At 46.9% G+C, this 27,047-nt stretch overlaps 1 protein-coding gene and 1 long non-coding RNA gene across 12 annotated transcripts in view; one reads left to right on the plus strand and one right to left on the minus strand.

Annotated features, from left to right (window-relative positions):
• The window catches only part of LOC128342804 (uncharacterized), a 41,835-nt gene extending 19,788 nt beyond the window's left edge, over positions 1-22,047 (plus strand). The window contains exons 2-3 of the long non-coding RNA XR_008315179.1: positions 21,330-21,391; positions 21,537-22,047. This is a non-coding gene — a long non-coding RNA (uncharacterized LOC128342804). The remainder of the gene's footprint in view (positions 1-21,329; positions 21,392-21,536) is intronic.
• The window catches only part of CACNA1A (calcium voltage-gated channel subunit alpha1 A), a 401,410-nt gene that overhangs the window by 229,705 nt on the left and 144,658 nt on the right, over positions 1-27,047 (minus strand). For 9 of the 11 annotated variants that reach the window (XM_053290757.1, XM_053290752.1, XM_053290754.1 and 6 more), the window contains exons 4-5: positions 24,375-24,480; positions 22,369-22,508 (exon numbers count right to left, since the gene is read on the minus strand). In XM_053290757.1, the coding sequence (XP_053146732.1) occupies positions 22,369-22,508; positions 24,375-24,480 (246 nt within the window). Of the gene's footprint in view, positions 1-22,368; positions 22,509-24,374; positions 24,481-25,983; positions 26,057-27,047 lie in introns of those variants that run through there. The other 2 variants (XM_053290760.1, XM_053290759.1) reach the window with 2 other exon arrangements.

Consider the following 27,047-nt stretch of genomic DNA (forward strand, 5'->3'; position numbering starts at 1 on the left):
CATATTCCCAGCTGTGCAAAAACATAGTTCCCACCACACATGAATATTTACCTCTGCACAAAATGTGTCCAGGTGAACAGTAGAACAAACCCTGGTTCACATGATCGACATTAGAGTAGGAGAAGCCTCCTACCCTAATTCGGGACCTGGGTGTGGTTTCGATTTTCAGTCAGGTAAAAACATGGTCAGATGCAGGGAGTTTGATTGTCAGTCAAGCCCTAACTGGGCAGGATGATTTCCCCACCTACCTCATTCAAAAGCTGGGGACAGAATCTCGTTCCCTCCAGCTGGGTCTTGACTAACAATTAAGCTACCCACTTCCTACCTTATTTTTATCTCACACACAATCACAAATTGGAATCACGCCCAGCTCCCAGATGAGGGTACAAGACTTCTACTAGGGGTGTGCATGGAACAGTTGCCATGGTTCTATCTGAATTTGGACCGAACCACAGGTCTGTGTGATCTGGTTCGGTTGAACTGACCAGCTTGGCTCGTTGGTTCAATGAACCAGCTCGAAGTGGTTCGCGATCAAACCGCTCGAACCAACACTGCGGACCGGTTTGATTGCAAACCAGTTCTGCACATTCCCATCTCCTACCCTAATGTAAATCGTGTGAATTGCCCTAAAGGGTCAGATCTCACACCAGTCCCTGTGGTGTGAAAGCCTTTAGGCCAACTCTAAATCAGGACCACTCTTTAGTCTTTAGGCCAACTCTAAATCAGAATCAGGTGGTTGCTTTTTTCTTCAGCCTATGTCAGGTGCCTACTTGTGGAGAGTGGACCCATTTGGCTCACTCCTCACAAGCAGAAACATCCATTTTTGCTTGCAACTACAAGCCCACCTCGCTGTGGCAAATAAGACAGGCAACTAGACTTGCCATCCTTTTCTTGGCAGGACTCCTCTGCATTTAACAGCTGTGAACATGCAGGAAGTCAGCAGGTGAAGCTTTTCACACCATGCAGACAGAATCATGTGAAAAGATTTAATTCCTCTGCTTGCCATGCAACTTTTCAAGGTATAGGTGGGGGTGGCAGGAAGACTGGTAATCCTAAAGAGCCATAGCATCATATGTTGATGTCGTGATGAAAGAGCTGCCACTTTCAAGCACAGCCACTGTGTAAATTGAACTTCACAGAGCGGCATGCTCCCTATAGGCACACCCATGTCTTTCTCAGCCTTGCTCTAAAATGAATGATCCTTACTGGCATCAGTGGTGCTAGGCCTGAGCAAACAAGGAGGCTGATGTCATGAGCAGCCAGCACCCGGCTAAGGCAGCTAAGCCTGGGCTTGGCTGCCCATGACAACCCACAGGAGCCGACTGGCTCCCAGCAGTGCCTCGGTGGCAAACTCGCCTAGGGAGCCCGCTTCTTAAACGGGGTTAAGGGAGTGAGTGCTCTCTTAGCCGCATTTACTTGACCATGTGTCAGCACCGGCTGCTTTCAGCCAGCGCTGACAAATTGACGGGTGCCCGCACATTGCTGGGGGGTGGATCTCCACAATGCATCGTGCACTTGTCCGGTACCTTGTAGGGTTTCTGGGGGCTGGGATGACACGTCCCGGCCCCTCCGCCTCAGTGCTCCCTGGGGCAGTGGAGGGCCATCTGTGAGGAAGACGGGATTCTACAGCCTTCCCTGCCGCCTGCCCTCCTTGTTGTGAGAACAACCTCAATTAGTTGTCTGAATCACCGCAGTGATTCCTTAATTGCTGGTGTGCTGGCTCCTCCTGGAAAACACTAGCATGTAATCCCTCTTTTTCACACAGTAGCCTACACCGGAATGTTGGGTTGGGTGGAATTACCAATAAATCAGGCTCTTCTCGCCAAAACAAACCAACCTGGCAGAGATGGACTATAAAGCAATGAAGTTAGCAGTTCAGAGCAGCCCATATTTCAAACAAGAAACATACAGATGGCCTTTAGGGAAGAGACTTATCCTCACAGCAATTGCCCAAAGACAGTGTCAGTGCCCAATACAGCAGCATGATTTATGTGTGATAATCAGGGCAGGCCAAATACCTGTAAAGCAGGAGGTGTGTGTGTGTGTGTAGTAATTTAAAATACAGCATGGGTGGGCAGGAGGGGAGGGCTGGAGTTCAGTCGCCAAACCGTTTCCTTTGCCCGTGCTTTTGTTCCCAAAAGAGCATGAAGAAAAGCTAGGAAGACCTGTTTTAGGGAGTTCGACTGTGGGCAGACCAAGGGGTCAGCATCCCCCATATCATCCCCTGTTGTACTTTAAATCACCCCTAGCCAACCGCTTTAAAGGAATTTGGCATGATCTGTGCTCTAACACACAGGTTGGGCCCTCATAAGCACTAGCTGGCCCAGCCCCAAACTTTGCTAGCTGAAATCTGCTCTTCTAACTAACAAAAATGAGTTTGGTGGAGAAGTTTATACACATCCTCCCCACTAAGGGGCATAATTGGGTTGCAAGTATCACCCAGAAAAACTTAGCAGCTGCAGTGCAGCTGTTGGAATCACATGTAACTGAATGCATTACAGAAACCTCTGGAACAGGGAATGAGAACTAACCGTATACAACAGGAGGGGGATATGCCAGACAGAATAACAAATTAAAAACAAAACCCAACAGCCTTGTGCAGCCATCTACAGGGCCTCAATGACTGAGGGGAGAGGAGAGGAGGGGTCTCAGACAATGTTTAGACAGAGACCCCCACCCCCCTGACTCTGACAGAAAAACAGGGAGAGGACAGAACCACGACTCCTCTCCTTCCAAAGCCTGAACACCACTCTGGGCAAGAGTGCTGCATGTGCCGCTGGGAAATCTCCCTGGCAGCAGAGGGAAGGGTGCAGGTGCTAGCCCTGGGCCCACGGGGGAATTGGGCTGGCTGAGAGGGAAGCAGCAGCAGCTCACTTTCTGTTCAGCCAACAGCAGGAACAGTCAAGGGGGTGACTCTGGGGAGGCTGTTGCAGAGTCTGGAAACTTGGGGGCTGCAGCACTAGCCCCACCAAGGTCTCCCTATCCACCAATTTGCACCTGCTCTTTCCTATGCCACGGACACTTCAAAGGCAGAGCCCTCCTTTGGCCCCTAGTAACAGAGAATAGAGGAATGGGGCTCAGAGTCAGCCTACTTCTGGTGTGCATCCTGATTAGGGATGTGCATCAACACATGCCCGGCAGCCATGTGTGTGCCAAGACTGCATGCAGGCTGCTGGGAGCAGCACTGCAGCTGCACATGGCTTTTTGAACAGCAAGCACTGTGCCCAGGAAAGTGGTGGGGCAGTGGGGGAACAGGTAATGTCCTGCTTACCTGCTTTTTAAAGGAACCAAACCCCACCCCACCAAACGGTTTGAATGACGGCACCTGAACCAGTTCAGCGCTTCCCTAAGGAGGCACCAAACTGGTTCAGGCACATCCCTAACCCTGAGCCCAGCTCCCACCTGCCAGCAGTCACTTCAGCTGTCTCTTTGTCCCCAAACGGAACACTGGAAGGAGGCACTCAGCTCTGCTACCCTTCAAGAAATCAATTGTTGGGGTTCCTTTTGTATCAGCCAAAGTAACAGTGATTCCAAAACCCTGGAGACCAGAGTCACACATTACCACAACACAGAAATTCAGCTGGAGTAGGAGGAAAGCCACTGTATTGAAGATCATTGACTCGCTAGCTATGATGCAATACTAAAAGCTGAGATTCCCAGAAATACCCAACTTGAAACCTAAGCTGCCTTGGCTAGAGGACCAGCACTTTACGGAATGTGCAGAAGGAGCAGGGCATCTGAGGTTAAATACATGATGGACCCTTGCTGGAGAAGATCACGGAGCTTCAATCTCAGAGAGATAAGAGATAAACAGAATCACACAGCTTAGGGCTTATCTGTAGAACAACTGTTTGCTGCAGATCAGGGCCAGTTTGAGACATCTGTGATGCACACCTGACCTGCTGTGTCTCTCCTGTTGCATTCATCTGCCTTGCATTTGCCCAAGGTCTTCCACACTGAAATCCGATAGGAGTCAGTGTAGGCATGATGGAGCCCAGAATTATGTGGCTGTGCACTGAATGTTAAGAGAGAGTAATATTTCTCCTATCACAACAAGGATGTCCGCATGGCAATCCTACAAGTTAAACTAACATCTTTGTTCTCTTCTCCTAGTCCAAAACAAAAGATTGGGGTGGGGGTGGGGGAGGAGGGGTTCTTTTTCTTTTGGAGAAGAAGTTGTACAAATGCCCAGATTCAGACCCAATAGCCATTGTGGTAAACAATTTAAAAATATAATACAAGAAGCAGCCATGATTGCATATTGTGCAAGAGCAGTCTTGTTTTTTTTCATTACTTCCCAGAGTTGTACAAATATAGCAAAAGGTCTTTCTGTGATGTGAAACAAATACAGAGCACAGTGTGTGTGTTTTGTGGGGGGTTGCCTAGGTGAGTGAGAGAAATGCAAAACTATGACAAGCCATCCCTAGGAACCAGCTCACTGGCTTCAGAATATCTTAGCTGGGTGTGTGGATTGAAGATACAAGTCCATAGTCATCACTCAGGATCAGTGTGAGTGGTAAGCAACTTGACACCATTCTCAGAGAACCCCACTAGAGCCTATGGTCACCCTGATGGGTCAGCGGACAGATTCCCAACAGCAGGGAAGCCTTGAGTCAGGGAATGCCATCAGAAGTGTGCTGGGTTGGGGGGCACTGAAAGGTCAGAAAATCTTCACGAGTGGGGGAAAAACTGCTTCTAGGTGGCTGGTCCATACCTCAACAGCTTGGGTACTTCATGATACAGGTGTGGGGAGGACAGCTAGGTCCTAAGGGATTCTGAGCTGTTTCCTGACCATATGGACTTCGGAGGTTAGAGAGGACAATGGCAACCTATCTATGGACATTGCAGAACAGGCCAGGGAGGAGAGGAGACTCCAGCTGAAGGCTTGTTGGGCTGAGGCCAGGGTACCATAACCACTGTTCTTTGTGGCTGATTTTCTTTCTCAGAATTGAATGGATCAGAAAATGGAGATTAAGGATTTGCTGAATAGTCTCTAATTTCAGTATTCATTTCAGAAATGCCACGCTTCCTGGAGCCAAACAAGTTATGAAAAAATGCACCACCTTGCCAAACATTTGCATTGTTTCAGTACTCTTTGGCACTCTTCTCCCACACCCCCAGTTGCTAATTCCACACTGTGACATTTAGCTCCTTCTTTGCCCCACTGTCCTCAGTCAAATATGTCCACACTGTCATTTATTCTGCTTGGCTTTGGTAACTGATGTGATTTTGTTTATTAATGGCCATGATATTATCACAAGGCCTAGCGTTATGACATCATTGACAAGCTCATCTGGGTTGCTATCATAGCCAATAGTACCAAACAGTAACATGGGCAAATGAGGCCAAGGACAGTGAAGGCAAAGAAGGAAGGCAGCACAGAGAAGAACCGTATTGAAACAATGAAAACATGTTTGCAATAGGTGCCAAAAACCTCCAGAAACAGGAGGCACTTTTCAACACTCAAGAAATGAATAGAAAAAATGAGGGAAGTAATTCCATCTCAATTCTAGTAAAGACAAGATCAAGTATAAAAATACATAACAATATTTATGCCATTTCAGCATCAAGTCATATGCTGTGAATCAACACAACACCATCTAGCAGTGTCTTCACATGCAAAGCTGACAAGCACCAGCATCAAATTCCTCTGGATAAAAGTCTATTTGTCCCAGTCCAGAATAGCAATGTACTTGGAGGATCTCATGCTGGATTATTAGAAGTGATCTCCAGAAGAAACACTAGCTCCCAGGATCCCTTTTCCTAACTCATTATTCTTAATTCCCACCCCAACACTGAAAAGAAAGTCTAGAAATAGAATCTCAATTTCCTGCCAAAGGGAGAGACTGAATAGAAGAGTCTGACTTCCAGCTTCTTAACACTATGCTAATCACCGGAACTGGAAGCCTGACCTAGGAAGCATGGTATCCATTACCCACACCTCCCTTTCCTTGTGCCCCAGAACTTGCAAATGCAGGCACAAAGTGGGGAAAGGGAGCTCTGTTCCATGCAGTATCACATTTCAAAGCTAGGGGAGGGAATTACAGCTATTATACATCTCACTAGTTGCACTAGCTAGGTTGGATTATTGATCTGCTGAGTCGGGGTTTGGCGATTCGAAGCAGACCACTGGCTGAGTGCCAACTATATAATTTCCTCTCCCTTCCTGCTCCTGTGGTCCATACAATACCCACCGTGTCCTCCTGAACGGAAAAATGCACGAGCGCGAGCCCAGCATAACGCCACCTGCTTCTTGACACTCTTGTGTTCCCTTTGCCTAACATGTCCTGCATTTTCTTCCTACTTTTGCACTCCGCTGCACATCTATCTAAGTCTGGCCTGCAGCTTCCACCCTCACTTGCCTTGACCAGTACTTGTAGTTCTTGGTCAGCCCCTGAAAGTACCTCAGTGGCCTCATCATGAACATATCTCCTTGGCCCCGATCCTTTTACCCTGTGTGTGACAACTCTGATCCAGTCCACCCCTCTCCCATCCATTTGTGTGTAAGAAGTGCCACTGTCTACAGATGAGTCTGTTTTGTCATGACAGAGGGGCTCTTCCCATTTACTGGATCGCCATAGCAACTGGCCATTTCCCATTCACAGTCTCCACAGTTACCTTCTTATCCTTATTCATGCTGGTTGCCTTGGCAACGAGACTCATCTCATTGATATAATCTGCCATCTGTGTGTGTGTGTGTGTGCGCATCTGTGTGCGCATGGGATCTGTGTGTGTGGATATATATGCCATGGTTTGAGGAATAGGGACAAATATCCTGCTTCCCTCTTCCAAGAAGGCAGCAGAGGGAGGGCCACTGGAAATTTTTTACTGGTGGAAAGCCTACCAGGCTTCTGGAGGACCAGCTCAACTAACTTGTTCAACTAAGGGTATTTTCTGAGAAGTCTAATACAGTGAACTTTCTTGGATGTAACAGACAAACTTTGATTTAGCCATTAGGTCCTCCAAGCTTCAGGCTTGGACATTCCCTCCTCCCTTTCCCTTCACACTTCCTTTCCTCAATTCCTAGTTCAGGCACACTGTAGTTTCTGACTACAACCAAACTGGGCAAACAATGGTTTGTGCTTGCAAACCAGATCCATGGTTTGAAGTAATTTGATTTGTGCAACCCACAGTTTGCTCACTTCAGACATAAAGGTAGGCTATGGTTTACTCAACCCAGGACCTGAGGAAAGGAATTGCAGTATGTGAGAGAAGAAGGGCAGGTGATGCTCAGCTCATGGCTCAATTCTGATGGCTGGTTATATCTGAGCCACTGCTAGTGTTTACCCTTCATGGGTGACCAAAGCAAATGGTCTCCGCACATGCCTGGAGGCCAGAACCAGGCCACCACTGGCCCACACTGCTGCCGGGGAACACTGGTGGGGCCTAGAGGTTCTTCCAAGGAGCTGCTGCAGTGCTACTGCCAGTAAGGTGCCCTCTCGCCTGCCCCCTCCCCTGCCTGGCCTTTGAGTCCCTTTAGAGATAGGAATCCCCTTTGCTTGTAAAGGGGAATCCTCACCGGATTCCCCTTTACAAGCACAGCCCCTTGAACTGGGGAGAACCAGTTCAACCCAGTTTGGCCTCACGAACCAAACCACCAGCCAGTTCTAATGAACCGGCTCGTGGACTGGAGGTTCGGTTCAAATTCGGTTGGATTTTTAAAAACGCAGGCTATGTTAGAACAAAAAACCAACAAAAAAAAAAACCAACCTGAAAAAGAAATCTGTCCAAAATATACTGGACTATAGTAGCACTACCAATCTATTATATTCTGAGGGAAAGCAATGCCGATGGTAATAAAAATGCAGCACTTGGGTGGACACCCTAATGACAAGTTTTAGTTGTTATATTCTATGGCCTCTTTCTGGCTAGCAGCCACTCTTTCAACCTTCTGGCTAGCAGCCACTCTTGTCCTGGTGTCCTCAGCAGCACGGTGGGTTCTTAGCCATAGAGCCACATACATCTTTCTAAGCCTCAAAGGCAGCCCATTCATTTACTGAGCAGCAGCAGCAGCAGCACTCCAAGGTTTCAGGCAAGAGTCTTTCCCAGCTCAGCCCGGAGATTCCAGGGATGGCATCTAGGGCTTTCTGCATGCAAAAATGTCAAAAAAGATGCTGTACCACTGAGCGGTTGTCCCATCCCCAGAGGAAGCTGCTCTTTACTAACTCAGAACATTGGTCCATCTAGTGCAGTATGGTCTACTCTGATGGGCAGCAACTCTCCGAGGTTTCAGGCAGGAGTCTTTCCCAGCTCTACCTGGAGATGTCGGGACTGAATCTGGGATCTTTTGTGTGTAAGGACGCAGATGCTTTTCTACTGAGCTAGGCCCCACGTCCCTAAGGAGAATATCCTGCAGTGCTCACAGGTAGTCTCCCATCCAAATGCAAACCAAGGCAGACCATGCTTAGCAAAAGGGACAATTCATGTTTGCAACTATAAAACTGGTTCTCCTTCCCAGACCTGCTCTCCTCTGAATTCTGGTGCATCCAACTGAAAGGCAGGATAGTGTAGTGGTTAGACAGTTGAACTGGGGTGGGAGGAGACACGGGTTCAGTATAAGGGGGCAGATCAGTGGGGAGGGCACATGCAGCCAACCAGACAGAAGAGGAGGTGTGGCACAGTTGCCATATGAGGGGTAGATCAGCGGATGGGGAGGGGGTGAGAGTTGGCAGATCAGTGGTGGGGGGTGAGGTGCAAAAGGAGAGGAAGTGAGTGAGGCAGGCAGGGAAGTGAACCAGGCAGGGCCCTGGAGCCAGTGCTGGCCTCTCCAGCAGCTGCTGCCCTCTTTCCCCCTGAGCTCCACCTGGGACCTGTTCCAGCTCTGCTACACCACTGCTTATGACATAAGCCCGTCATCCTGCCTTCTGGGGTCTTTGCCCTCTTCTGTGTGGCAGCTCTTCAGATACTTGAAGAATGCCATCACCCTAGAGCCTAGAAGCTACTTGTACCCAGTTCCTTCAACCTTTCCTTACAGGCTTGTTTTCCAGACCCGTGACCATCTCGGTTGTCTTTCTCTGAGTCCATTTCAATTTGTCTATGTCCTTCTTATAGTGTGGTGGCCAGAACTTAATATAAAACTCCAGATGAGGTCTAATTAATGTGTGGAATAAAGTAGAACTATTACTTCTTGTAGAACTTGCCTACATTAGCCCTTTTTTGCAGTTGCATCATGCTGCAGACTCATGTTCAACTTGTGATAGACTGCAACCCCAAGATCCTTTTCACACATATTGCTGCCAAGATACATATCCTTCATCCTGGATCTGTGCATTTGATTGATTTTTTCCTGCCTAAGTAAAGAACTTGCATTTGTCTCCATTATTTTGTTAGAACCAGCATCCACCAGCCAACCAGTGCTCCACACTGCCCCTTGTGTTGACTTGCTGCACTGCAGCAGCTTTTGGGTTTCCAAGCCCTAGGCTGGCCCTGCCCTCTGAGGCCTGTTATTAGCTTCTCTGCAGACAGGTAGATTATACGAGGCTGGCTTCCTGTCTGAAGCTACCCTTGTCTCAGTATCAACTTTCCCATGTTCTGCTTGGTATGACCTCAGCTGCTCTTTGACTGCCGATTAGCTGCTTGGTCCTCTGGCTCCTGACTGCTTATTCAGCGTGACCTCCGGCTTACTCCTAACTCTTGGCTCCAGTTTAGACCCTCATAGTAGGGACACAGAGAGCTGCCTTACCCTGAGTCATTGGTCCATCTAGCTCAGTACTGTCTACACCAGGGGGAGGCAAACTTGGCTCTTCAGCTGTTGTGGAACTACATCCTCACCATCCCCAGCTGCTTAGTCCACTCTCCCCACAGACAAGTAGGGAGCTCGCCCTGGGCAGCCGGATCGGCCGCCCACACGATTGCCAGCTCTGTCATGGAGCCGATAGGGGTGGTGGGGATCAGGGGCTGCACAGCCCCCAGAAGCCCCAGAATGCCATGCGCGAGTGCATGGGGCATTCTGGGGAGACCCCCCCCCCACAAAGGCCAGGAGGCTTGCTGTAGCCTCTCGGTTGGGGGTCTCCTCGTGAGTCACTGCAGCACGGAGGCGTGGCGTCTCACAATCTAGGAAATGGGGTTAACGGAGCGTTCGCTCCATTAACCTCATTTAATGACGGAGGGGGGAGTACTTCGTGCGGTTTGCTCCAGGAGCATGCAGCTCCCGTTGCAGCACACGGCCACAGGAAAGCGGGTTGGGCTCCCTTAGCCCGCTTTCCTGCGGTTGCGAGAATAGCCTCATTGCCTTGCTCTGGTTTAAAGTACTGTATTTACCCAAACTGAAGACTCCTCTAAATTTAAGATGACCCCCTTAAAAACTAGAGGTTAAATACAGGTTATACCTGCATTTATTCAAAAGGAACAGGGCTCTGAATTTAAGATGACCTCCCAGTGTCTAATATCAAAAAACTTGGGGGAGGAAACCTAGTCTTGGATTCCGCTAACTACAGTTTTGGACCTCTCCCCTCTCCCTGATCTAAGTCCATCTTAACCAGCTGCAAATCAGGCCTCAGTTTTGTAACTCTCCATGCAAGTTTACTTTAGCACCCAGTAAGCCCTACTCGGTCAGAAGTCCAGGGAAATAAGGCGTGGGAACAACTAAAGGTTATTTGAATTAATTTTGTACACAACAAAGTTAATACTGACTCTTGCAGTGATTATTACATGTGGAACCAATCTTGTGAATAATTCAACAAGTGTCCAGATCATGACTCAACACACCTTGAAAAATCTCTGAAAAGTGGGTTGAATGAGAACTACTGAAGTGTTTGTATGGACACATTTCGGGATATTCAATAGAGTGGCTCAGCATGTCAAGATCAACTGAAAAATCCCAGTCATTGACTTCACCTTGTAAAAATGGTTGCATGATTCAACTCATATATTTCGACATATAATTTCAAATGGACAGAGCATGGTTGCCACTATTGTTGCCTTTTGGGGTGGGAACAAAAAGAGCAATCTGAGTCTAGCTCCATTTATAATTTGCACATGGAACTATATCAAGGATGATTCTACGACTTGGAATATAAGAATGGAAATTGATTGCAAACTTCAGAGTGATGGCAGTGGGTGGGTGGGGGGAGTTGTTTATTTTGAATTGGTATCCCTACTTTGTATACTGCCGGGCTCAGTTTGCAATTCCTTTTTAAAAGTATGTTAACCCCTGCTAACTCAGCAAAGGCACATTTCAAAGTGGTGATCCTCTTCTATTTAGCAACTGTCCCTATCCAGTCCCAGCACAGTGTCTCTCCAGTGGTTGTTGCTGGTGTCCACCTTGTGTTTCTTTTTAGGTTATGAGTCCTTTGGGGACACAGAACTATCTTATTTATTATTGATTTTTCTATGTTAACAACTTAAGAACTTTGTTGAAAAGAGGTAAGTAGTCGTTTATAACAGTAGTTATTTTAAACGTTGCATTTGGGACCATGAGTATTAGTATGTACTTTTGCCTTGATCCAGCAAGAGAGACCTGCACAAAGAAACAGACTTTCACATGAGTGGTTGATCTGGATGCACATTAGGATATACATCCCCATCCACACTGCAGTGCTCATGTGATCCCCACTGAGCTAGCTGGAAATGTATTTTGATGCACCACCAGTTGTTACACTCAATTAGGTTTTGAACATCAGAAACATAATTTTTTAAATGGCCAGAGTAAGAGTTTTGAACTAGGCATACAGTGGGAATCTGTGATGGGAACTGGCATTCTTAAAACAACTTTTAAAGCATAAATAAAATCATTACTGAAACCCGGGTGCAAAAGATCCTGATTGGAAAGGAGGGAGCTAGGGGAAAGGCAAGCTGCAGTTTCTCTCTAAACTGCCCAGTGAAGACTACAGTCTCCTTAGGTTCAGCTGCCTGCTGGTTTATGTGAATATCCTACCAGCCAACATGTCCCTATTTTCCCATTCACCTGATTGGGAAAATAGGGACATGTTGGCAGGTATGGAATGTGACTTGCGCAGTGCAAAGTGCAGGCCCGGATAATGGCTGCATCTCCTTCCTTACCTGTAACAGAAGAGACTAGGAGCTCAGGCTGCACTGTTAGTAAACGATTCTAGCAGGAGCATAGGGAGGCTGGTGGCGGCCCATGTGCGGCGGTAGCGATGGCCCCCCTGGCCCTGCCCCTCGTGTCCGGCATCAGATGCAGGGGCTCGGCTAGCCACACCCCAGTGTCTGACGTCAGACGCAGGGGACGTGGTCTCCCTCCCAAACGGGGCCGTGCTGCCCTGTTTGGAAGGGAGATCGGCCCGTGCTGCATTGAGCAGCGTGGGCCGGAGCAACTCTCCCTGCCTTAAAGGCAAGGAGAGCCATTCCAGGCGTACTGCCAATGCAGCGTGGGCCGATTTCTCTCCTAAACGGGGCCACGCGGCCCCATTTGGGAGGGAGACTGATCGGCCCCACTGTGTTGGCAGCGAGACCAGGAGTGGCTCTACCTATTTTTGAGGCAGGGAGAGTCAGTCCAGCCATGCTGCCAATGCAGTGTGGGCTGATTTCAGCTCCAAACGTGGCCGTGAGGCCCCATTTGGGACCAAAATAATGCCCCCGTGTCTGACATGAGATGTGGGAGACATGTCAGGGGCTGCACTCACGGCCCCTGATTGGTGGCGGCCCAGGTTCTTTGAACCCTTTTGCCCAATGGTGGCTCCACCCCTGGATTCTAGAGTTTCTAAAGATTCTAAAAGATTCTAGAGTTTTCTGGCTCTCTTACAACCCCCTGGGGCTGACTACAGGTGACAAGCTACCATCCATGAGCTCCACCCCAACCCCCACTGGCATACTTGGTTGGGCCCTGAGGGAGTTGCTTCACCACCAGCACACAAAGGTTATGTATTTAATAGAAAGGGGGAGGGACAGGCTGAGTGCCATCTCCCCATTTCCTCCTCCAGTCTTCCCCTTCCCCTTCAATTTGCATGCAAAGGGGAGGGGAGGGGCTGTGCAGATAACTGGCTTTTTCAGTGCACGGGGCCTTCGCTGTCATACCTAGTGCAACCGAGCAGCCATGCATGGTGCGGGGGGCAGAGAAGGGGGTGGTGGGTGTCTCTTTTACCCAGTGGCAATCCAGCTGCTGGGCATGTAGAGGGAATAGCAAAGGGGGTAGCAGATGGTCCTCATATTCAGTGGCAACCAAGCGGCCGGGCATGTGGAGGAAACAGCAGAGGGTGTGGTGTCTTCACACCCAGCATAACAGCCTAGTTAGCGGCATGGTGGAGGGGACAGAAGGCAGCTCAACCCATGGTGGAGGGGGCCATGACTGGTGCTGGCAAGTAGCAGCAACCCTACTACTGGACACAGTGGAAGAGGCAATGTGTGATCCTTGCCCCCAGCAGGAACCCTGCAGCCTTGCACAGTAGATGGGACAGAGGAGGGGTAGTAGGAAGCCCTTGCTCCTAGCAGCTACCCAGATGTCAGGCACAGTGAAGGGGTCAACAAGAGGCTCTTGCAACCCATGGTGGAGGGTGCAGCAGGCAGCCCTCATGCCCAGCCACAGCCCAACTCTAGGGTACGTTTGAAGAGGCAGCAGAGGGAGTGGCAGGCAGTCCTCATGCTCAGTGGCCCTCATGCCCAGCAACCCAACTGCCAGGCTCAATGGAGAAGGGGGTGACACATAGCCCTCATGCCCACTGGCAACCCAGCTGCTGGTCTTAATGGAAGAGGGAATGGTGACAACCCAGAAGAAGGTGGGTAGACCCAACCCCCCGCAAAAGTACTGTTAACCTACTCCAAAACCTCTGATTTAAAACACTGTGCAGTGTCAAAGCTGCTGCAGCCAAGAAAAAAAGGGGGGGCTGAATTTTTAAAGCATTTATGCTTTGGCTGGACCCATTTGGCCTATATTTCGGAGCAAACTGAGTAGTTGCTGGCTAATCAGAAGGCACCAGTGGAAGAACTAGGGAGTGGTCTGGCAATATGCACAGATGGGACCTCAGCCATTACATTCTCCAGACTGTTGGCCACAGTGCCTGTAATTTCCTAAGGTTTACAGACATATGACACTGATCTGCAAAGATTCTCAGTGATCTTGTCTTTTCAAAAGAAGGGGGCACTTCTCACGATCAACAAAAATTGGGCTAGCAGAGGCTAGCCCGATTTTTGTTGACCATCAGAACCACCAGGCTCGCAGTCGAGCCCGGTGGTTCTGAAGCGGCAAACCCGCTCGAGAACCCCTCGTAAAAAGCAGGTTTGTGGAGCGAGCACGCCTGCAAACCTGCTTTTTGCAATCGTGAGTAGCCACAGCACGCCTTCGCGCTGCGCCTACTCATGAGTAGACCCCCGGCCGGGAGGCTTAAAAGCAGCCTCCCGGCTCAGGGGTCTCCCCAGTATGCCCTGCGCACTCACGCAGGGCATACTGGAGCTTGCAGGGGTCATGTGGCCCCCGCTCCCCCCACCGGCTCCGGCTCGGAGCCGGCCATCGTGTGGGTGGCCAATCCGGCCACCCAGGGCTCCCTGTCCGCTCGTGAGCGGGGAGAGCGGGCTTAGCCCACTCTTCCAGCTCACCTGTTAAAACCGGGTCTCACTGATCGTGAGATCCGGTCAAATATATGTATTTGTCTATGTACACTTAACTCAAAGACAGCTATGTTCAATATAGACTTATGGTAGGTGCTCTGCCAGACAGGACCTGGTGAGGAGGGTGAGGTGGCAGAATGCTCAGAGACATAGGCAGAACTATGCTCTAGCAATACGCGTGGCTGTGGCAAAGAAGCACTTCTTTTCTGCCCACATTGCATCTCAAGTTCACATGCAGCAGAGCTATCTAGGGTTGTGAGAGGACTAGTACATACCCTCTTTTGAATTTGAAACCATCAGTTACCCACTGTGACGTTTTAAATGACTTTTTCACAGATAAAAATCTCTTGAATTCAGGCCAAACTGGATTCCGAATTAATGGTGGAGTCTATAATGGAGGTGTCCAGCAACTCTTCTTATAGGACTAGATTGGATCTCTCAGTGGCTTTCAATACCATCGACCATGGTATCCTGCTGGGTCACATGAGAGCGTTCCAATTGGGTTTCAGTGGTTCTGCTCCTACCTGTTGGATAGATTGTAGATTTTGTCTCTTGGAGACTGTTCCTCTTAAAGTGAGAGTTATTGTATGGCATTCCACAAGGCTCCATACTGTCTCCAATGCTTTTTAACATCTACATGAAACCACTGGGAGGGACCATTAGGAGATTTCGTGCAGGGTGTTATTAATATGCTAATGACACCCAAATCTATTTCTCCATCAGCTTCATCAGGAAATAGCATAACTTCCCAAGTGTCTACCTGGAGGCAATAATGGGCTGGATGAGGGATAACAAACTGAAGTTGCTTATAGATAAGACAGTGGTACTGCAACCTAATGGCGCAGTGGGGAAATGACTTGATTATCAAGCCAGAGGTTGACGGTTCAAATCCCCGCTGGTATGTGTCCCAGACTATGGGAATCACCTATATCAGGCAGCAGCAATATAGGAAGATACTGAAAGGCATCATTTCATACTGCGTGGGAGGAGGCAATGGTAAACCCACCTCCCCTGTATTCTACCAAAAGAATACAGGGCTCTGTGGTCACCAGGAGTTGAAACCGACTCGCTGGCAGACTTTACCTTTACTGATTGTTGGGGGCGGGGACGATGACTTGGGAGCTGGTTTAGATCTGCCTGTTCTGGATGGGGTTACACTCTCCCAGAGAGAACAAGTATATAGTTTGGGAGTACTTCTGGACCCAAAGCTCTCCCAGGTTTCTCAGGTTGAGGCAGTGGCCAAGAGTGCTTTTTGTCAGCTTCAGATGATATGACAACTACTCCCATTTCTAGAGGTAAATGATCTTAAAACAGAGGTACATACTCCGGTAACCTCCAAGTTCAACTTCTGCAACACGCTCTCTGTGTGGGGTGGGGGGCTGCCTTCGTACGTAGTCCGGAAACTGCAATTGGAGCAGAATGCAGCAGGCAGACTGGTCTCTGGGATAATCCAAAGAGACCATAAAACATTGATCTTAAGAGAATTGTACTGGCTGCTGCTATAAGAACATAAGAACAGTCCTGCTGGATCAGGCCCAAGCCCCATCAGTGGCATCCTGATGCAACTGGAAGCCTACAGGCAGGAGTTGAAAGCTTGCCCTCTCTCCTGCTGTTACTCCCCTGCAACTGGGACTCAGAGGCTTCCTGCCTCTGAAGCTGGAGGTGGACTATAGCCTTCCGACTAGTAGCCATTGATAGACCTCTCCTCCATGAAATTATCCAAACCTATGTTTCTGAGCAAAATACAAAGTGCTAATTATTATCTATAAAGCCTTTTATGGTTTGGATCCAGGGTATTTAAGAGGGTAGCTTCTCTGTTAGGAACCCTGCTGCCTACTGAGATCATGTGGGGAGGCCCAGTTACAGTTACCACCAGCTCATTTGGTGGCAATGTGTTACCGGGCCTTTTCTGTGGCTGCCCAGGGTTTTGGAATGTGCTCCCTGTCAACCTCCGGCTGCCTTTGAAAAATCCCTTAAGACATGACTGTTTCCCCAGGATTTTTGTTAAAATGATTTAAAAACTGTCTTCATTGGTTTTATTCTGTTTTATTTTTGCTGTATTTAAAACTGCCTCGAGATTTATATGCTAGGTGGTTTATAAATGTAATAAGCAAATAAGCACACAAGTAATTAAATAAATAAATGTGTGTTCCCATATCCAAGCACACACAGGGTAAGGTTCCTCTAGATACACATGTATACTCACCCCTGAGAGGGGTGCTTCCTTGAGGACACAGCAAGGTACACAAATGATGGCATCGTGATGCACTCGCGCAAACATGTCTATTGCTGTACAGGAAGAAAGACAAGCAGAGCACATGGTAGATGTGCATGCATGCCTATAACTGCAGGCACACATTGAGTCTGGATACAAGTGAGCAGCTTCTACCAAAACCCTACTCCTTTTTCATCTCACAATTTGTCACTTGAATCACAGACCTGAAGGTTTGCCCACCTGAGCGACTTGCCAGCAGGAGTGGCAGGAAACCAGCTTTCCCATCTCTGTGTCCTCCTTGCCTGCCTTTTCACCATTCAGGCTGTGCAGGCTGAGGCTCCCTTGGCATTCAAGGCATGTCTGGAAAGCTCCTTTAAGGAACAGTGCAGAGGGGACTCCCTAATCAAGAAGCACATATTGCCTGGCATGCTAATGAACTGTATACTGAGAGGGATGCAGCAAGCAGAGAGTGGCAGCAATTTGCACCCATGCTGAGTGTAGGTGTGAAGAAACTCCACAGTCAGGAAGTTCTGGATGTGTGGAAACACTTGAGCATGCAACCCTCACCCCTGCATTCTGAAGGGGTACCGTTCTGAGAGATAGTGCCCGATGGATCAGCTTTTTAGTTCTTCTTCCTTAGTGCCAGAGCTCAGTCCTAGAACACATGAAGTAGGGCACTGATGTATTTGCATTGGCACCTACTATCATGCAATTTACTCTGTCATTAGGCTGGTTCTCATGATGGTAACCAGGAGCTGTGTGCACTCCCCATTTTTGGTAGTCTGTCAGGAAAATCCTAGGTAGAAAGAGGGGGAAGTGATCATGCGGGAGGCAGGCACAGGCTCTGATGGCATTTCCCCCACTGTCAGTAATATGCTAGGTAAAAGTGCTGGGTAAGACAACGCCACTGGAGCCTGCGACCGCCTCCCATACAATCACTTCTCCCTTCTCCTACCTAGGCTCTTGCTGACAGATGACCAAAAATGTGGAGCACACACAGCTCCCAAAGCTGGGTAGGATGCTTGTCCTGCCCAGTTCACTGTTGTGAGATCCAGCCTACTAGCTCCTCCTACCTTCCCTAACCATGAATGGGTTTCTTCCAGGTAGAGGTCCCTGTGATGAAGTAGGGGTCTCTGCAGGAAGGACATTTGTAGATGGGGAGGACCAGAGAAGGAGCTGCTGCTGTTGCCCAGTGCCCCTTATGCCAAGACAATTTGGCTCCAAGTTCACCACCACCATCACCACCACCACCACCGTGCTTATATTTACCAAGAGTCCCCTCAGACCTGGAGCTGGCCCTGGTAATGGGGAGACATGAGTGTTAGGAGGTCCCACATATTATGTTATTAGGGAGATGTGGGGAGGAGATGCAAAGTTGCTACTGCTGCTCTTGGCTGCAGCCTCACATCCCTTGGAACATCCCTTTAGCCTTCTTATTCTGCATTCCATCCTGCCTAAAATCATGCACAGGAAGATGTTTGGTGGCATGCATTTTAACCTCCCGGCACTCCCCTAAGCAGGACTGCAATCAACTGTCCTTTGTGGAAGCTCTGCATCTCAACCTACAAAACCAAGAACGGCACTGAGTAAAAAGACTATGAGCCACCAAGGACCCACCCACAATACTCCAAAATACACAAAGCGAAACAATTCCCTCTGCATGAAGCAGCCTTGAAAATATGAGAAACAGGCTGTGGTAATGTAATGAAACTAAACACTTTGGCTTTTGATGACAACTACTGAGTCCCCAGTCATAGGCCAAGGGCTCACATGATACATGGCCACATGGGCGGGGGGGCGGGGGAAGCAGGGTCCAACCTATCTTCCCCCAGACGACTGCTCATAGTCCTGCTGTGTGAAAGCCACGCACTCACATGACCTGCCCACATGACCCGAGCTGCTGAGAACAGCATGGAGCAACAGAGGCTAGGACTCGTCATCCCAGATTCCGAGTATCCCGAGTATCCCCAGGCTTGGCTGCCTAAGCCTGGGCTTGGCTGACTGTGAGAACAACCTCGCTGTAATTACCTGAATCCAAGACCAGTCTCCCACCCCACCAAGATTTTTGATATTAGAAATCAGGAGGCCATCTTAAATTCAGAGTCCTGTTCCTTTCGAGTAAATGCAGGTATAACCTGTATTTAATTTCTACTTTTTAAGGGAGTCATCTTAAATTCAGAGCCGTCTTTGATTTGGGTAAATATGGTAATCCTTGAGGCTAACTTCACAACCTCCCAAAAGTGGGCAAAGGAATCCCAGCCCGCTTTGGGGAGGTTGTCTGCTGCAATGAGAGCCGCATGGCTCCCGGCAGCAAACCTCCCAAAATACCCCGCCCCTTAAACTAGGTTGGCGGAGTCAGTGCTCCGCTAACCCCGTTTTGGCGACCGTGAGTCGCTCATGAGGAGAGCTGCCTCCGACTGGGAGGCTCCAACAAGCTCAGGGGTCTCCCCAGAATGCTCCGCACACTCGCAAGAGGCATTCTGGGACTTCCAGGGGGCCCTCGATCCCTGCTGCCCCTACTGGCTCCACCCCTATCGTCCCAACCGACCCCCTATTGGCTCTTGTCTGCGGGGAGAGCCCGGTTAGGCTCTCCACAGTGCTCGTGTAGACAGCCTCCTTGTCTGCACGTTTTCACCTACATGTCACCACCCTGGGGAGAGAGACACTACAGTGTAATTGCCTGCTATAGTCGAAGGGCAATTTCCACAAGTACCACAGCACTTTATCCCACTGCCACAATAACAGGAATTGCTATTCTACTGTGTACTGCCCAGTTCACTGTGATGTTTCTCCATGCTAGGGCATCCCCAGGGATTGTTTAGGCTGCTTGCAAGAAGGCTAAAATGTCTTGTGTACACAGAGACCTAACCCACAAAGACCTAGCCCACAGGAATGATTCAAGGATAACTACCCTTTCAGGGAAGGATAACAATGGACAACATAATAGACTCAGTGCATAAATTTGTGCATTCGTGAATCCAACTCAAATGAATGAGACTGATCTCCTTGTCTCTCTCTGGCTGTCTGGCTGTCTGTCTCTGTCTCTGTCTCTCTGAATCATGGCCATGATGTAGCTACAACACTCTCCAAAAAATTGATTTATACATCCATGTATTATTTCAAACATTCAAACCACTGCAATACTTGAGCCCATGAATATGCCAACAAAACAGAGGACGTAAAGATCAAGGTACTGCAGGAGACAGTAAAACCAGAATGGCAGTGGTGCTATTAAAGTGGGAACATCGCCCACTTCCCATGACACTTAGTGTCATGCTTTCCAATCTGGGACAAAAATAGCTGCTGAAGACCTTGCCTCCACGAGCTTCCAGGTACTCTATGAATGATTGCTCCCAGGGGTGGGCAATATATGAAGGAGAGGGGAGAGCGAAAATAAGCTCAGAACAGAGCAATGGTTCCATGCAAGTGATCTCTGGACAGGAGCTACATTTGAGCATTAGCTCCCAAGGGGCATAATTTGCACTTTGCAGAATTCATAGGTACCATTGCTATAGCACTTTTCACAATAAAAATGCATACAATTTGTTCTGTATTATCATCTTAAGAACCTCCGTTTATAAGTTAGTGACTTGCTCAAGGCTACACAATGAGCTTCATTGCCGAGGAGAAATTTGAATATGCATTTCCTTTGGCCCAACTCTTCACTATCCAAAAATCCAGGTCTCAGGTTAAGAGAAGAAATGTGCTCATATCTCATTCAAAGATGACAGAAACCAGCCTAATGGCAACATGATGGGGTTTTACCAGGACTACAATCCCCCACGCCCACCCCATAATCAGTCCCCAATAAAGATGAACCAGTGTAACATACCAACTGATGAAGAGCTGAAACTCCAAGACTAAAACAAATGACTTACTAACACTGAGGCATCAAGGAACAGAAGGGGCCAGAAGCATGGAGAAGCTAAATGGCAAACAGCTCAGCACATTTTCGGCAGAGTTCTCTTGGCTGAATAGATGCCCTCTTCAAATCCAAGAACAGACAATAAATGAGAGCCTGGGTGGGTGTTGTAAGCACTCCACCACCAATAACATCCCTGCTTTAGGAGGAAGAAGCTTTTGTTCCCAGCTCAGGAAATTGCGAGCAGGTTGGGAAGCAGCAGGGAACAAGCAACGCAAATCAGAAAAGTGTGAGGACACAGCATTGCAGACAGGATGTACCTGTTACACAAAGATCCAGAATTGCATGATCACGTGCCACCCTTAAAGCTATGCTATCCAAGAACATGATGATGTTGAAGAACCACTATAGAATGTAACTTTTTAAGAGAAGCAGAGAGCAATTTGAAAGCACCCTCTCTGCATTCAGTACAAATGTAGTTTTTTCTGTCTTGGGGCAAATTGTGGAAAACTGGGTTAGCAAGTTTTCAGGATGGCTAGGTTTGAAGTAGAGAAAAAGCAACTGTGGAGGAGGTGGCTATTGGCTAACACCAGTTATGTCATCAACACACTCCCCCCACCCCGCCCTGACCAAACCGCCAAAGCAATTTTGCAATTGTTTTTGACATGTTTGTAATTTGTTTAAATAAGATGAAGTTTGACTGTATATCTGTATAATTGCATATATGCTACTTTAATGTTTTTTTAAAAGGTGGACAGCTTGGCTGAAACATGAGCAGAAGGACTACGGCAGAGTCAGCATTTGACTTGCTGGTATGTATGTTTAGAATATATGCATGTTCAGCTGCTTTAAGTTGCAGAAACCAGACTGTTTTCTGGAGTGAGGTGCTTAGGCATATTACGCCAGTGTTGTTTTAGCACTGGCTGCCAATTCAAAATGCTGTTTTTAACCTTTAAGGCCCTAAATGATCAGGAAACCTTAAGGACTGCCTCTTTCTGTATGTACCTGCTTGGACACTTGGTTCAACACCTGAAGTCCTGTTGATTGTCCTACAGCCGCCTGGAGCACGGCAGGAGGGGATGTGAGACAGGGCCTTTTCGACAGCAGCACCTGGAATGCCCTCCCCAAAGAGGTTCACTCGCTGCCCGCCATTGGGCAAGTAGTCAAAACCTGTTTTTTTAAAGAAAGCCTTTTGAGTTAAATTAGCTGTGCTGCTGTAAACTTCTGGCTGTTGTGTTTTTTACTGATGGATTGTTTGTAAATGTTGCTGTTGTGAGCCTTGTTTAGGATCCTTGATGGAAAGGTAGGTTATAAACATCAATGGTCACCACTGTCAAAAGAGTGTAAGGCTAGTTGCAAAGCCTGAATTACTCGGCAGGTGAAGGACCTGTTGTAATTCCTGTTTTTAGTGTTTTCACCCTAACCTGTGGGGAAGAAATCCAAACCAGAAGGAGCTCGCATGCCAAGCCTACCCCCACTCTTTCTAACTAGGTTTCCTTCTTCTTCTATGTTACGGAAAACCATCTGGGCATTCAAATTCTCTTCCTGACCCTTGTGAAAGGCTGCACAACTTTGGCCCTCCTGCAAATGTTGGACTACAACTCCCATAATCCTTGACTATTGGCCACTGTGGCTGGGGATGATGGGACCTTTAGTCCAAAAACAGCTGGACGGGTTAGGTTGTGCAACACTGCTCAATATCCACTAACGAAAACTGCTTCTACCAGACTGAAAGTAAATAAACAACCACCAACAATAACTTATAGTGGTTTAGAAACCAGCTACTCACCCTGTGAGAACCACCACAAAGTCCATCACGTTCCAGCCATTCCTTAGGTAGGAGCCTTTGTGGAAAGCAAATCCTAAGGCAATAATTTTAATTCCAGCCTCAAAACAAAATATTCCAATGAAGTATGGTTCTGTGTCATCCTAGGGGAAGGGGGGAAAATGAGACAATGAAACTGAAGAATCACAAATTGTTCAGGAAATGGGGCTACAAGGAAATACAAGAGTCTTGACCTTTCTGCACTACTGGTTTTCTGTGTAACAAATATGCATTTGCTGCATATACTCCACATGCCTTCTCCCCAGGCATATCTACTGCAACTGGGATAGCAGGATGGAATGTGGTTGCAATAGTCACAGCATCAAATGAATGTTGTCTATGGCTTGGTTTAAACAAGGCAAGCCACAGAATGAGGTGGCAATGAGGTGATAGAATCCTGAAGTGGTTGAATGGATTATATCACATTTTTATGGAACATGCTCTGCAAGTGGAAAACAAACATACCAGAGAGAAGGTTGGGCAGAAACCTTTCCCCCTGAGAGTCAAGCTTTTCCATTTTCATGATTTTATTTTTTAACGCGGAGAAGAATTTGAAAATTCAGTCCTCTACCTGCAGTCTGATTGTACCATTGCTATCACCCTGCTGAATATGTAAACTTGTGATATCCTTCATGAGCAGCAATGCAATTCCTCGCCACCATTTTATGAACTTTTAATATTTAATTTTTCAGTCCCCTCTCCTACGTTGGGAGTGCACATTTATCTATATTATTATGTAAATGAAGAGCAGCACAGCTATCCCCTCCCAGTCATTACATGATGATACAATATTAAACAATTGTACTGGACTAAGGGTTAGAAGAGTATTGTACTAATGACAAATATGGTTTGCTTTGCAAGATGCTTTGTTTGATGGTGCAGAAAGGCCCCAGTTGATAGGAAATATTATTTCCAATGACCATCAATTGCATTTAGTGCAACAGCGCTCTTGTGCAACTGTATGAATGTGACATTGCAACATGTACATAACATTGCACAGGATGTCAGCCTCAGCCACTATCATCAGCTGGCCAACCCCCCCCCCCGCCCCCCCAAAAGAGGTCATCTCAGTGTTTTTGCTTTCTGGTCAGTTGATTTAAAAAACAAGGGACAAATCAGTTCTCCCACTCAAAGAGGATTGCTGTTGTTTTTTAAGCTGCATAACCTCTGCTAACTTGGCAAAGAGGCACCTTTTAACATGGTGATTCTCTTTATTTAACAGGGGGAGAGTAACTGGCCCTGTCCACCCCCAGCACAGTACCTCCAGTGACTGTTGCTGGTGTCTATCTTATGTTTCTTTTTAGAATGTGAGCCCTTTGGGGACAGGGATCCATTTTGTTTATCTTATTTATTTGTTATTTCTCTGTGTAAACCGCCCTAAGCCATTTTTGGAAGGGCAGTGGAGAAATATAATAAATAAATAAACAAACAAACAAACTTTAGTTAAATAGCTTTAATTGTATACTTCATATCTGGATCCATGAGACACTGCTATGCTCCTCCCCAGACCACCCAGAAATACTGGATTCTGCCCAGGCCCCAAACAGGTACCAACATCTTAATTTCACTGGGTGCTGATAGTGGGTTTGGAGAAACATGGTGATTGATTACTATCTTGTATATGTATTTGTCTAGTAATAGCATTCTTGAGGGGAGGGATAATGGTTAGATATGTTGAATTGTTTAGTGACTCTTCAGCACAGAGTGAAACAAACCTAACTGCAGATTCACTAAACAATTCAACATTTCTAGCAATTATCCCTCCCCTCAAGAATGCCAATACTAGACAAAAATATATACAATTTGACCTATCTTACAAAACACACAGCATAGTGATATCAGAACACAAAGTAAGTTTTACTCCCCTTTTGGAAAAAGAGAGGGATCTTGACACAAAGCAGCCTCTCGCGCTCTGTGAAATTTATTTCATCCATATCAATATTTAAGAGGAAAAGAACACTACTACTCACCAGTCGTTCTGACATTGGCGTCTTGTCTTCATCAGGCAGATGCTGCTCCAGAGCAAGGACAATGCAGTTTGCTATGATGGTTGCTAAAATCATGTATTCAAAAGGAGTGAGGCAGTGTTAAGGAAAGTCTGAGAGATGGGTGGATCTTCTGGGTGGAGTCAAAACAAAGAGTTCTGTTTTCTCCACTTCCTGAACCCAATCTAACCTATTCTGAATTATATACACATCAGTTGTTTTCACAAGGGATACCAAGAACAACCTTTAGCTTGGAGTGTTATCACTTGTGCAGAAGAGAGCCGTTTTAAAATCAAATATGCATTCTGGTCAATGTAGTTTTTTCACTAATTTATAGAAATGGAAAATGCAAAAGTAAACTTAAGCACTACATAAAAACAGTCTAATGGGTGGAGTATGATGGATTGAAGCCTCTGGAGCCAGTTAGAGGCATATGAACCTTCCTGCTCTAGTGACTCTGCCACTATTTTGTATACTCGATGCAGGGAGAAGGGGCACCCCATGTCCACGTGGCAGAAATTGCACGAGTTGCTCTGCGGAAACTGTTAGTTGCTCTGCGGAAACTGTTAGTTGCTCTGTTAGAAACTGTTATAGTCCTACCAGGGAATGATTGGATATGTTCCATAGCAGTCAATCCAGCTTTCCAATGAGTGTTCACTTGTTAGGGAGGTGGAACCAAACTTGTTCTCTAACAGGTGCACCTCTAGGATGCCAGGTGTTTGCAAGCATACATTTGTCGCAGTCATACTTTACATGTGTTGCTATTCATTTGGAAAAGTGCCCTGAACCTAAGTGAGATTTTACATCTTGCCTGAATTTATATGCTGGAAATCACTACTCCTTGTTTAGAATCCAAGGATTAAGAGGTTATGATGACTGCAACTTCGCATCCACCATATTAATGGAAAACCCAGAAAGTGCTGAAACCCTCCCAATATAGTATTCTGGCTTCTAAAATAATATGGAATAAAACAAACTCTATACATTTTGAAATATGTGTCCAGTGTGGTTTCAAGGATGAATAGGTTGCCACACCCTGTCCAATGTCTTTCATATGGCTTATCCATGCTATCAGGACCTTATCTGTTCAGAGGGGAAACTTGATATTTGGCCCTTAGCCTGAGCTGTTTCCTAGTCTGTCCATCTTTCTTGAAATCTTCTTTGCACTTCCATATTTGTTCAACCATATTTAATGGTTTATTCAATATGGTTTATTTGTTCAGCCATATTTAATATCTAGTCATCACCTGTGTCATTTTCCTGGACACAACTACATATCAGTTTCACCTGCTTCAAAATATACAGAGCCAAGGGGTAACGTTTCTATAATAATTCAAGTTTTCTGAAAAGATTATAGTGAGCTTTCTTCACCCCTTTGTCAAAATGGGGTGGGGGGAGGCAACATTTAACCTAATAATGCAGTTTAGTCTCTTCTGAATCCTGATTCTAACATCCAGTCCAAAATCCACCACAGTTGTGTAATGAAACCATCTACAGATCATGCACAAATGAAGCATTGTGTATTCTCTTTTTCCACTAAAAGGTAGAGAACACCTGTCAGGAAAAGGAGGCAGCCCCACAAATACATACACACCTGCTTCCTGTTTTTACATTTAGAGAGACTCCGCCTGGACCGTCTTCACACAATACTTTATTGCACAGTTATCTTTCCAACTCCTCCTTTCTTCTATATTCACGGCATTGATTTATACCAATGCTGAGAGTGCTTTATAGAGATAAATGAATTCTTAGTTATAGAAAGCACATTCTCGAGAACAATTTACTCCATGAGGTAAGCAACTATGTAAACAAGTGTAATGGTGTTAAGTCTGCATCTAATTCACTTAAATAAGAACAGTGAAGAACAGTTATGCCTGGTTGTACAATGATCTTGATTTCCCCACCACTTATTTATTCATTATTATTAATTTCCAGCACTTCAGCTCCACAAGGCAACTCCATTCTTGCTTCATATTTGTATGAATACCTATCAAGAAAGTAGAAGTACATCCTTCCAGTTTAATTGCCATGGTTTCAGTGTCTTACAACCAGTTTGTTCTCACAGTTGCACGGGGTATGAATTTGCTGTTGTGAGTCTAGTTTATTCATACTTGTGACATCAACCTTCTTTAAGCATCATTTAGAGAAAGATTAGGAAGGTCAACGCTACTGCCACTGTTTCAGAGGAGGAAAGCTATTGGCCCAGTGCTACTCAACAGCCCTGCAGCAACAGAGCTGGAAACAGCACTCCCAGACTCCTGCTCTTGCTCTGAGTTCACTCCTGCCCAATTTTTAACAGTATGGAGGCAGGCTTTTCTTGAGAACTAGCCCTGTGCTGATGTTGACCTACAAGTATGGACATTTGGGGAGTCAGGACTGCATCTGCCAATGTTTCATGCATGCTGATTTACAAAATGACAATAAAATGGGAGGCATCTACTAATCTCTCCTATATGCACGGGAAATAACACAAATCATGGCACATATCTACTATAAGTCCCCATGTCTTTAGACATACATCACCCTCCTATTCATACTTTAGGGTCTCACCAGGAGACACCAGTGTACACACCACAGATGTGTTTGTTTGTGAATAAGTTCTAAGGACGAAAATAAATATTACATTTATATAGCTATGGGGTGACTCTAAAAGCAGCC

Source organism: Hemicordylus capensis, chromosome 2 (assembly GCF_027244095.1).
Source record: "Hemicordylus capensis ecotype Gifberg chromosome 2, rHemCap1.1.pri, whole genome shotgun sequence".
Taxonomy (NCBI): domain Eukaryota; kingdom Metazoa; phylum Chordata; class Lepidosauria; order Squamata; family Cordylidae; genus Hemicordylus; species Hemicordylus capensis.